Here is a 13,479-nt window from a genome sequence, read left to right on the forward strand (position 1 = left end):
CCGGGCTATTTAGGTAGATGATAGAGCCCGGGGGGGGGGGGGGGGCTCCCAGGCCCCCCCCCCCCCCCCAGATCTCGGCCGTCGACCGCGCGATCGCAACGAAAATTGGCTCACACGTTGCCTGTGACGTAATTTAAAGTACCATGAAGTTAATTTTTCAAAAAAGTAATCATTTATGCTAAATTATGCTAATTTATGCATAATTCATGAATCAATTTGGTATAAATCACTAAATACAGCTCAAAACAGGCACATTTTTTGTTTGAATATTATTTTTAGTGTCCTTAGCAAATGTAAGAGAGAAAAAATTGTGTCATCAGAAAATTTTTTAAAGTATATTATTGGTTTTTGAATTTCTTATGTATTTCTTTGTTTTTCGACTTTATGTTTTTCATTGTTTTTTCGATGAAATTTGTTGACGACAAGAAAATATGTCATTAATTGATTTCAACCAATAAAACCCCCAAATAATCATGCTTTTATGAAATTTGCCTGTAAGCACAGTTTGCATTGAAATTGTACACGAATTCACGTTTTTGAGCAATTTTTGGTCTGACATGCACGTACATGATAATTTATGCGCAACTTCGGAACCGCGCGCCCGGACATCGCAAATTTGGCGTCAAAAGATGTGGGAGACTCGAAAGAAAAAAGTCATGAAACGTCGCGGCGATTGTTTTCGCGATAGCGATACATCGCGCGGAACGTGTGTGTGTGTGTGGGGGCGCCTCGGAGCCCCCCCCCCCCCCCCCCGGCCTAGTTAGGGTTAATAATATCAACAAGCTTCATGAAGGTTCTTGATAATCATGTTTCCCCACAGACTTCACTGAGAGAATGCAAAAGAATATGCACTCAAGATATTTAACGTGTGTTTGCGTGTTTATAGGTTGAAGGAGGTGGACCGACTTTTTGCATATAATTTTGTACGTGCTGCGATTATGCAAACTTTGCTTTCTTTTTGTCACAAATTATACTTAGGGCCTATAGAGTTATTTTTGACGAACCTGTTATCTTTCGGGTGCTGTTAACCAGTGGGAGCAGTGATTTTAAAAATCTTCAATATATAACATTGATGCATATGTGTATAGGTCAGTTGTATCACAAAACATCCTACAGTATAAAAAATTCGCAGTAAAGTGTGAAATGTAGCAAAAGGGGCTGCTGAAAACTGCTTATCCAATAAGGCGAGCCAATGGAGTAAAATGGAGTCAAAAGGGGCCTGAGCTTTCGATCCTAGCAGAATCTTCGTCAGAGGCAAAAAGACAAACATGCAGGGAAAGCAATCACATATAAGGACTTTACACAACAAGAACAGACAGGGACAAGCTGGGCACACAGAACAAAGAAAACAAAGGAGAGAGTATGAAATATAAGAAGATATCACCATTTTCTCAGTAAACCATAACTGTAGACGGCTCAGTCTAGAAACATTTTTATTATAACTTTTGTTCACATTTTGTATACCTAACAGTATTTAACACTGATTAAACTGATTCAAATTTTATATTGTTTCTATCATTAACTCACAATTTAGAACTACTAGGTGTTTCAAAAAACATTTCCCACTTTTGATTCTTAATACATGTATTTTAAAAACTATATATCAGATAAAACTGTCATTGATATGAGTAATAGCTGAATAGTGTTGTACAATTTAGTTGGAGGTGATTTGATTATGAAAGCCTTTACTAGTTTCATGAAATCAATGATTTATTTAAATGTTAGGTTCCAGATTTTGAGCAAAATTTAACCTCTGTACAAAATTTAAACTCTACACAGGAACCAATGCTGTGTATGTGAGTGTGTGCTTACAATGACCCTGAACAATGGACATGGCTACCACCTGTTCAGAGCTCTGCTGCAAGGCACATGAATGCTTTATTAATTATTCATGTGGATTGCCCTGAGCACTGCTAGTCTGAATTCATGACACAGGGTAAAATGCATGCACATGAAAAAAGTGAGCACATATTTCCATGTGCTTGCATACACCGCATTTCAGAATAAATAAAGACTAGCTGTTATAGTGGAATTCCTCATGAATATGTAATAGTATACAAATAATGAATGTTTATGAGTGCAATGGACAGAATATTTCATGAGGTGAAAGATGAAATGATCCATTCAACGAGGCGCAGCCGAGTTGAATGGATCAAACATTTCATCTTTCCCCGAATGAAATATTCTGTCCACTGCACGAATGAAAAACATTTATTATTTGTTTTATATAACGCCTAAAATAGATCCTTGTCATTTGATGTTTTGTAATAATTAGGAACAAGAGAGATCGCGAGAATGCTCACTGAGCGCTTTACGCTGCGCTAGCGCGCTGTCGCATACACACACTGCAAACGCAAGCGTTTTACACGCGTAGTTTGTCGGGTTCTCAGCGAGCGTGCAATGGAGCAAATCGTATGGATCCAAAATTGCACGGTAAATGGAACCACAATTGCACGGATGATGACGTCATAGTGAAATGGGCAGAATGATCAATGTCAAACAACCAATCAAATGACAAGGATCTCTTCAGGCGTTATATAAAGCATTTCAATCCTGGCCATTGTCCAGGACCATTGTCTGGTCATCAACAACACACTCCTATACACACCAATAACCCCCTGTGCAAAGTAAATTGTACAGATGGTTGAAAATGGAGCAAAATCTGAAACCTAGCTAAAAATTGATGTTGAATTTGACGAAACTGAATCATGCTTCCATTTTCAAATTACATCCAACAAAATTGTACACTATTCAGGTATTCCTCATATCGATGTTAGTGTTATCTGATATACTCAGTATAGTTTTTGAACTATAAAGGATCAGAAGTGGGAAACGTTTTTTGTATAACACCTAGTATTTTGAAGCACTCAAGCTAGGTTTTGTTTCATTTGCAATGGTAAATAATGCCTTTAATGTACCGTACTTCATGAGCAGTGACACACAGAGAAAATGGAATCAGATCGATTAAAATCCTATCAAATGTGTTACAGGAAATGGTAAATACATACCATGAGGACCGTCAGTTAATAACGATTGCCTCAGTCAATTATTGTGACGCACTGTGAAATCAATGAAAGCCCACCTGTCGTGCGCGTTGTCTCCAGCAACGCACATTTTGTGAGCGTGAATTAGTTCCGACTACCACAACATGCGGCTGCTATACAGGAAGGAGAACAGGAATTTCCGCTGCTGGGGTTCTCCAATATAGACGTACTCATAGCAAATTATTTGATTCCTCATACAAAACGGCGGAGTTGAGTCTTAAATCCTTTAGCTCACCTGAGCTAAGAGTTCACAGTAACCATGTTACTATTTTATATTTAATCGTGTGCTTTACATGTCATAACAGATAAGTCCTATAGTCACATACAAAAAACAAACAATCTACCCCTACAGTTTGTAAACCGAAATGATTACATACAAACGCACACACACACACACACACTTCACACACACACACACATCTCCGTATACAGGCAAGTGTGTTAATGTTTATGAGGAGAAAGAGTTTGTTAATGTTAATGTATGTCTGCCCATAAATCTATGTGTATCGAATAGTCATCTGTATGTATGTGTGTATTTGTACATATACATATAGAGTGCGTGTAAAAAAAAAGTAATCCAACTTTGAAGGGCTACCATTTCCTAATTGTCAGCTATGGAGAGCACAATGTTAGTTGTAAGGAAAGGGGAACTCTTCCTCTTGCCATTGATACCTAATTATGTTGACAAATGCCATGCATGACTGAGCACGTTAATTTTAAAGACGACAATGACAAATTGTGCACTTTTTCCAAGTTTGAGTGTCACATGAAGGAACAACGAATGTCTCACTGAATGGATGAGATCTGTCAATGAAAGTGTCCAAATAAACAGGCCAGCCTGTATGATGCACGTTTGTGTTTAGGTTTGTGTTCAGGGTTTCTTCTAACATTTTGTGGTCCATAACCTGCAACATGGCCACCTGTCCGATAACTTGGTCACTAACACAAGGCTAGCCCACACAGTCCATTTTCTCTGTTCTTAAAACACATAGCTCATATAGCGACAAACCATGTCTTGAATATGAAGGGAGAAAATGGATAATGGATCAACCATTGTGGGAATGATCAAGTTATCGACAACATGGCCATGTTGAAGGTTATGGACCATAAAAGGTTAGATGAAACCCTAAACACAAACATGCAGTCATGCAGGCTGGCCTGCTAATTTAACCACTTTCATCAACAGAGCCCATCCCTCCTGTGAGACATTCATTGTTCCTTCATGTAACACTCAAAACTTGGAAAAAGTGCAATATTATTTGTCATCGTTGTCTTCAAAGTTCGTTCGTGTGCTCAGTCATGCATGGCATTTGTCAAGATAATTAGGTAGGTACCCATGGAAAGGGGAAGAGTTTCTCTTTCCTCACAACCAACATTGCGCTCTCCAATAGTAGCCCTCCAAAGTTCGGTTACTTTTTTTTTTTTATTTTTTATACGCACTGTATATGTATGCATTATGTAATTATGTATGGTATAACATAGAACGGTATACAGAGAGAGAGAGAGAGAGAGGGGGGGGGGGGACTGACGAAACATTATACAATAGGAATGTAATGTCACTGTCGTGTGTGTCTGCAGGACTTATGGCAGTAAACCCGCTTTTTTTTTAACGTGATGAACGTCCATCTCGGATTGCAAAACACGGTTCGGATTTTTGATACGCACTGTATGTTGGTTATTTGTATGGTATAACATAGAACGGTACACAGGGGAGGGGGGGGGGGAGGACTGACGAAACATTATACAATAGAAATGTATTCAATAAATGTCATTGTCGTGTGTGTCTGCAGGACTTCTGGCTGTAAACCCGCTTTTTTACGTGATGAACGTCCATCTCGGCTGGCGAAACACGGTTCGGATTGCGTCGGCCTTCGTGTTGGTCACCGGTCTTGCTGCTGCGTCGACCTACACCGCTCCCAATCAACAAGAGAGATCAAGCGAGAAGAAGTCGACGGGAACGTATGATCTGGTCAAGGACGGTGATTCTCGCCAAGAGACGATCAAGCAATACGAGCCCTTGTACAAGGAGCTTGCACGTGAGCAGCTCAATGAGCAAGAGCAGGCACTTCAGAAGAACCGTCGGGGACAAAAGGGTGAAAGTGAACTTCACACAAGCGAGGAGGGGGGCCCCAGGCTGTATGCGGTTCTCTGCTTCCCTGAGCTGTGGATGATAGCCGTTTCCATGGTAGCATGCTCAGCAGCCGTTAGTTTCTTCTATATGAGCTTTGTAAGTATTCAACTACTGATTGAAAGTGAAACGGCATGTTCATGTCCTATACAATGACTAAAATGTTCATAAATTGCCTTATAATAAGACAAACTCGTTCAAGCCGTCAAATTGTCCAGACCATAAAATAGCAAAATGTTTTGCATTAATGTTGTAAGAAAAGAACATTCCAAATCTTACACTGAACTTTGAATCTTTGTATTCTTTTGAAAGAAAAAAAAAAGAAAGATATTTTAGACATCGACAGTGCGAGAGGCGTGACAACTCGTCCTTGCAAATGATAAGCCACAAGGTTATGAAATATTGATGATACATTATTCTGTTGTGTGACATTGTAATAAAAATATCAATGAACATTCCCTGATTTAAGCGCCATATATCGTGTGTTCTCAATGACTTTCCAAAGCTTTGAGCTACTGTATATAGTCACAAAGTTGGACGAGGTCAAAGGTCAAAGGTCAAAAGATCAAAGAACTTACGTTGGAAAAATACTCCAATAATAAAAAATTGCGATGTTTTATGATTATTATACCGGCGAGCGAGACATCGCATATAGCGTATGCCTCGTTATTGTATAGTCAACAAATCGTTATCTTATCATTTTGCTCAGCCAGGTCTCCTTAGCGGATCAAACCACTGATTTCGTTTCAAAAGTACAATGGAGGTGCGATATAGTTTTTAATTCCTTCTCACTAATTTCTCTGTAGGTTACCTTCTGCATTACAACTACATTATTTTGAAATGTCTGAGAGTTTATTAGCAATGCACAATGCACTTACTTACCCACGAGTGTTTGTCAAAATTTTAAAATGATTACTTGCGGATATACAGTCTGTGAACTTTCTGGGGGAAAAAAAGTAATACATTTTCACAGAGCATGCAACGTTTAATGAGTGAAGATTCTCCAGCAGTTTACACTGAGTAATATAGGTCAATGAACTTCCGATAACCTCTACCTTCGTTATCGTAAACCGAGTGAAGTTGAGATTGTTACCACAGCGGATGTTTTTATTGGCGTCTTGTAACAACCAGGTGTAGTGGGCATTCACAAGAAACGGATACCGTCTCGTCCTTGGTATGAGAACACTGTGTGTTGCCTTGTATCTAACTTGTTGTTAGAATTCACACGTCATCAAATTCTCAGTGTTACATTTTGATGATGTAAATGTTTGTTATTAGCGGTATAGCAATTATCTGTTGTTTACTGGATAATCTCTTTTCAAATTCGTAATGATGGAAATAGCATAGACTAAGGCTGAGGATTTATATATATATATATATATATATATATATATATAAAATGTGTGTGTAAGCGGGCTGTCTTTAATGCTAGTGATGACTCATGGGGTAACCATCTCCAAACCGGTGCTAAACCTTGATATTTGATTATTTGATTTTTTAAGGCAAAAGTTCAGTCCATGATCCAAATTTAACAGGGTCACAGAAGGTCAAAAACATTTCGATTGTTAACAGTTCGAATCTGTCGTGTCATTGAGTATCGCTTTACGATAGGAATTACGTAACTCCTCTGTCATTGTTGAGGAGCTGTTGTGATAAGAGATAAAAATGAGATTATGAATTTGTAAGCATTAATGCAAATGGTAATTGGTTCTCACCGTACCGAACAATGTCTGATGACGGCCGTTATCTACGTGTACTTGTCGGTGCTGGAAGCGAATAGCTATCGTAAAGTTCTCTGGGATCACCCCACCAATGTTTATCGTATAAGGGCGGAGGCCCGCCTGTAGCCTGTAGTATAGGTACCCGACTAACTTATCTGTCCTGTTATACATCACGCTATACATTGACATGATGATGTCAAACACACACACAAAACACACACACACACAAACACACACTCATACATTCTTGTCTACAAAACCAAATCATTTACACCACGCCGGCACTCGAGTCTTGCCGATAGAACAGAAATCAGGGACTTTAAAACTTAACGGTTCCCACCACAACGGCATGCACTTTGATCCACTGCACTTGATGTTATTGTTTAGTTTGTTGACACTCACGCTATAGATTGCATTATCACGCATATAAATAATGTCAATGAGAGTTCACTCGTGAGAAAGACTCACAAACTGAAGCATTTAGGCTGATTATAATTATGTTCGTCATCTTTTGCAGTGGCGGATCCAGAGGGGGCACCGGGCACGCGCCCCTCTTTATTTTCGGTTAAAACAAAAGAAATAAAACGGAAAAAAAAATTGGGGAGTGGGTGCGTGCGCCCCTTTTATTTTGCAAAGGCGCCTCACCTTCACGGAATTCCTAGATTCGCCCCTATTTTGAGCGTCGCTGTTTCACTGTGTCATGAGTACACGTCTTGTTTCTTTGTTTGTTCGTGTGGTATGCAGGTGAACTTCCTGATCTCGAAAGGGTTCAACGAAGAGACCAGTGCCATCGTGATGACGGCGCTGGGTGTATCGCAGGTGGTGGGGAAGGCTCTTGTGGCCGTGATCGGCGACCACCTTCCGTTTCCCAAGATATTCAGTCTGGTGATCGCTGCTATTATTGGAGCAGCAATGATGGGGTCACTCCTCGCCTCAAACACTCTCATCGCCATCTTGGCAAATATTATCAGTGAGTTGAAGAAGGCAGTGATGTTAACCCTAAAAGGGCCGGGGGGGGGGGCGGAATCCGCCCCCCCTCGACGTTTCGCGCTATAATTCTGTAACGCGAGAAGGCCTCATCGCGAGGCTTCTTGACTTTCTTCGTTCAAGTCTCGCGCAACTTTTGAGACCAAATTTGCAACGTCCGCGCATACTTTTGCGAAGCCACGCCCATTTTTGTAACGGAATGTCGCTCCAAAACGGGCACAATTTTGTGATTTTGTGTACATTTCCTATGGAAAACAGTGCTCTGTCATGAAAGGCATAAAAACCTGATTATTTTTACAATTAATCACTTTCATTGATTAATTTTGTGCTAATTATGGTAGAAAAGTGGTCAGTGACAATTTCCAATGAAAAAACAAAGAAAAAACAAAAGTTGAAAAACAAAGAAATACATAAGAAATTCTGAAAACAATAAAATACATAAGAATTGAAATGAGTTTTGGAAGTTTTTGTGATGTACAATTGTTGAATATGCTAAAACAGATTTACAGATCAAAAAGTAGACTCTCAATGCTTTTAATTAAGCTAAAATATCACCTTGAGCTTAATTTGCATAATTAATTAATTAAAATTAGAAATTGATTGTTTCAAAAAATCTTATAACACAATCTTGTAGATTATGACGCGGGTCTCACGCATGCAAAATTTCATCGCGATTGCACCACCGATGGCCGAGATCTCAGGGGGGGCGGAATCCGCCCCCCCCCCCCCCCCCCCGGTCTGAGCATAGCCAAAAAAGCCCGGCCCCTTTAGGGTTAAGAATAACAATGTGTTATATTTATAAATATATATATATATATATATATATATATATATATATATGTATATATAAATATATATATATATATATATATATATATATATATATATATATATATATATATATAATTGGCAGCAAAACTTTAACTGTCCTTGCACCGCCCCGCCATGTTGTGGTTAAGTCCTTTGTTGTCACTATATACATACAAGGCTCGACGCTAACTTTTCTGTTGGTGGCCCGACAATAAAATTTGGCAGCCGGAAAAAGAATGAGCAAAAACATGAAAAATGAAATTTTCTCATCAATTATTAGAATAAACCATGATAATTGTATGATTGTGTGAAAATTGACAAGTGCGTCAACAACCTACTGTGACTGGGAAGTAAGACAAAAAAAAAATGAAACATTTGAAAATGAAATGATTCATTAGAATATAGTTAGATGAATATAGTTAGTTAAAAGATAGTTTGGCCGTAAACAAGACGGGGTTCGGCCGTGAAGACTATCTTGCAACCTTGCATTATAGCTGAAATGCGTGTAATGAAGCACTGAACCGTGAGTTATTCTCCCGTTGTCTGTATGGGTGACAAAAACACGTGAAAACCACATACTCTCGTGAATTTTTGGTGGCCCCATCGGACCTGTGAAACATATCTTTTCTTTATTAAAGTGGTAACCCGACATCTAATACTGGTGGCCCAGGACCACCGGGCATGCGTATATGTCACCGATGATGCTCAAATTAAGTATTACATGGATAAGCAAATAAGTGTAAATTATCGTTGAAAGGTTCAGGATCTGCAGGATTGCTTACGGGTGGACTAAAAACAGCCTAAAGAATGCAAGTACATTGTCGTCCACCATAAACGTCAAGTAATATAGACATGAGAATTATCATTATTATTGATATAGATACGATTACATCACCAGAAACGTTTGAAAGCTGTTGGGTCAAGGAGTAAATTCCTTTATGTTATCATTATTGTCCCCGCCGAACGAGTTCGAGCAGGGGACTATGAAACGGGCTCCATACGTGTGTGTGTCCGTGTGTCCGTGCGTGTGTCCATCCGTGTGTGCGTCCGTGTGTGATCAAAATCTTCAATTTGCTACTTCTCTGTCATTTATGAGCCAATATTGATTCTGTGTGTTTTATATGATAACACTACATGGGGGCTTTGAAACGTCTACACAGAATTTCAGTCGTGACCTTTGACCTTGACCTTTGACCTATATTGTACATTTTACTACAAAATGCTACTCCTTCGCCATTTCTAACCCGATTTCGATTCTTTTTGCTTTATGTGATGGCACTAGGTGAGGGCTTCAAACCTTCTACACAGAATTTTGACCTTTGACTTCTTTGACCTTTGACCTTGATTTTTGACCTGTATTGTACATTTTGCTAAAAAATGCTACTCCTTCGCCATTTCTTACCCGATTTCGATTCTGTTTGCTTTATGTGATGGCACTAGGTGAGGGCTTCAAAACTTCTACACAGAATTTTGACCTTTGACCTTAATTTTTGACCTGCATTTTGTTGTACATTTTGCTACAAAATGCTACTCCTTCGCCATTTCTAACCCGATTTCGATTCCGTTTGTTTTATGCGATGGCACTAGGTGAGCGCTTCAAAACTTCTACACAGAATTTTGACCTTTGACTTCTTTGACCTTTGACCTTGATTTTTGACCTATATTGTACATTTTGCTACAGAATGCTACTTCCGGCGGGGACATATATTACGCACCGCGTAATTTCTACTTTTCCTTGTTTATGAAAAGGACAGCTCTCTATTAAGATAAGATTACGATACATCCACATGGCAATTTTTGCCGCTGATTCGGTTTTTTGTTTGTTTGTTTATTGTTGTTTTTTGTCTCGCCTGCGTAGCGGAAGCGCGACATTTAGCGTCACTTTTCCGTCGTCGTCAGAGTCGTCGACAATAATTTGGTGTACTCTCTCTAACTTTCCACAACTTTGAGCTATGACCACAAAACTCACACCAGGGTACCGTACATCACCTAAAGATGTCGGTCAAGTTCAAACATTGGTGAACTTCAAGTCAAAGGTCAAAAGGTCAGTGAACTTACACTGAAAAGCAATATGATTACAAATTGCTATATGCAGGCGAGTCATCGCATGGCATAAGTTTGCCTTTTTTTTTTCATTCTGTCTGTCTGTTTGACTGACTGTCACAAATACGGGTGCTGATTATTATTCCGAAGGTTCGTTATTCCGAAGGTTTGTTAATCCGAAACACACAAAACTCCCTATACCTAGAGGTTCGTTAATCCGAAAATGAAAAGGGATTCATTGATCCCAACATTTGTGGCGTTATTCCGAAGGTTCCTTATTCCGAAGGTTCGTTTATTCGAAAATGAAATAGGGTTCGCTATTCCAAAGGCTCGTTTATCCGAAAATTAAATAGGGTTCGTTATTCCGAAGGTTCGTTGATCCGTCAATGAAATAGGGTCCGTAACGAACCTTTGGAATAACGAGCTTTGTTTCATTTTCGGATTAACGAACCTTCGGAATAACGAGCTTTTTTTTCATTTTCGGATTAACGAACCTTCGGAATAACGAACCTTATTTCATTTTCGGATTAATGAACCTTCGGAATAACAAACCTTATCACATTTTCGGATTAACGAACCTTCGGAATAACGAACCTTCGGAATAACGAACCTCCGGACTCGAGAAACTTCGGAATAACGAACTGTAACCCACAATAGTAATACACACTCTTCCTCTCTCTCTCCGCCAATCTTTTTCCCTCTCCAGTCTCAGGTGTATTCGTAGTCTCAGTTCTAGACACCATTCCTCATGCTGTCAGCCACCAACTGTTCCACCCGAAGGCGTGTTGTGTCTCATGGACCGTCATTACGTCATCTATGGGCTCCGGATACGTAGTGGGCGCCCTCTTAGGTTAGAAGCTGTACAATGACTTTTATGATCCGTGTTTTTGTGATTTTCCTCAAAATTTTGAAATTGTCAGTATTCGATATTTCCAAATTTCAAGGAGCAGCCTTTTGACACTAAATGCATGAATATAGATAATAATTTCGTAGCATGTTTTTATGATTTGCCCCTATTGAAAGGTTGCCTCAATCCTGCATGCAATTTTGAACTTGGTTAATGTTTTAATGTGGCCTCACTGCCTTGCATGTGTCCCATTCCGGTACAAAACGTGTACCATGCACTTGCTCACTGCTAACAAAGTCATAAAATAACTTTTGTTCATGTCGCAAGAAACAAACATTAGACGACATTTAACGTCAAACTGATATTGCTGTTTGCAGTAGCGTAGATGGAACCAACTTTTACTGTATCGTTAATAACCAATATTTATCTTTATAATGATTTCTTGTACTAGCTTTGATATCTCCTACTGTATCAGTGTTAATGTCTTGATTCTATCGTCTTATTCTGTTTTAGTTTTAATGCATTTATTGAATGTACTCATGCTTTCGACAGGGAAATGGCCAACTCCTGTGAAACGGCTTGAATTTGATTTAGTTTACCCTGCTGTAACGGAACAATGAGTGATGAAATGTATCTAGGGGGTGGGTATATTTGATATGCTGCATCTCAAAGTTATGCTCACAAAACGTGCTGTGAGAAGTTTACTGTACAAACAGAGAGCTCTCCGAAATGATAATTCAGGTGTGGGATTCATTGTGAAGATAAGGTCGTGAGAGTTCGTGTAAACACTTGATATATCAACCTTTGTTTTTGTGTACAATCCAGCAATGGCCTGAATTGGTTCTGGGAGGGTGAAATCAGGATATCGGTCTATTTTTCTTTTCGCCTGTCATTGTGTCGCTTTTTTGCTGTCATTTTCTCGATTACAAAGGCGAAAGTATCGACAGAACGGGATCCTACGACTACGCCCTCTACGTTTGTATGAGTCTTTTCCTTGCCTCGGCCTTTCTTTCGTGTCTCGCTCCGTCCTACCAACTTCGCTTCGCGCCACAACGTGTCATCACCTCTTGCCGAAAGGAGAACAGGGATGATGTCATCACCATCAGTGTCTTTAAAGCTAAGGAAACAACTGTGTGAGAGACAAACGGGTCCAAACAGATATTCAGGGTTTGATGCAAAGAACAGAGAAAACTTCGGGTTTTTTTTTTTTTTTTCATTATTACGAGAAATGGAAGCGTTCTGTATGAGAGCAACTGATACTTGAAAAAGGACAAATTTACCTTCATTTACATCTGAATTGAGAGGAAGCAGCAATGTGAATAGAAAACAGAGAAAAATCTAACAATCCGTTCATAATATCGATGTAGATTTTGATTCATCCAGATAGTATGCTAAAAGCGTGTAAATTGAATCTGTTTGACTGGACTTGTGAAAATCACGGAGAGAACAGTTTCGTGACTCGTCCGAGTCACTTCTTCAGCTCTGTCTGGCTGGCGAGCATTCACCCGTGGAGGATGAATGGGCGATGTTACTGCCTTTATTGTCTGCACGTCGAGGAATTTTGCGGACCAACGACTTGTAGAAACCAAACAGCCTCCAATAACTTCCCTACCAACATCGCAGATCCGGATCAGCTGGGAACGAGTCGGCCGTGTTCACCCACCTGAAGAACACGGGCACCACTTTGAGGACAAAGAGGTCGACATCATTGACAAGGAAACCAGATGGTTTGAAAGAGGAGTCCGTGAAGCTGTGTATGTGAATGCGGAAAATCCTTCACTCAACAGGGGAGGGGGACCCCGACACAACCTTTCATGAGCATAAAAGTCGGGGATCCGCAAAATTCCTCGACGTGCAGACATTATTAAAGGCAGTAACAGGTGGCCGCTGAGGTAGATT

At 39.7% G+C, this 13,479-nt stretch overlaps 1 protein-coding gene across 1 annotated transcript in view; it reads left to right on the top strand.

The window, feature by feature from the left end:
- LOC140246058 (monocarboxylate transporter 7-like) overlaps nt 1-12,761 on the top strand; it is a 55,905-nt gene extending 43,144 nt beyond the window's left edge. The window contains exons 4-7 of the mRNA XM_072325503.1: nt 4,835-5,271; nt 7,638-7,863; nt 11,440-11,583; nt 12,512-12,761. Coding sequence (XP_072181604.1) covers nt 4,835-5,271; nt 7,638-7,863; nt 11,440-11,583; nt 12,512-12,717 — 1,013 coding nt within the window. The 3' untranslated portion in view covers nt 12,718-12,761. The remainder of the gene's footprint in view (nt 1-4,834; nt 5,272-7,637; nt 7,864-11,439; nt 11,584-12,511) is intronic.
- Nucleotides 12,762-13,479: the final 718 nt, after the last annotated feature.

This window comes from Diadema setosum, chromosome 2, assembly GCF_964275005.1.
Source record: "Diadema setosum chromosome 2, eeDiaSeto1, whole genome shotgun sequence".
Taxonomy (NCBI): domain Eukaryota; kingdom Metazoa; phylum Echinodermata; class Echinoidea; order Diadematoida; family Diadematidae; genus Diadema; species Diadema setosum.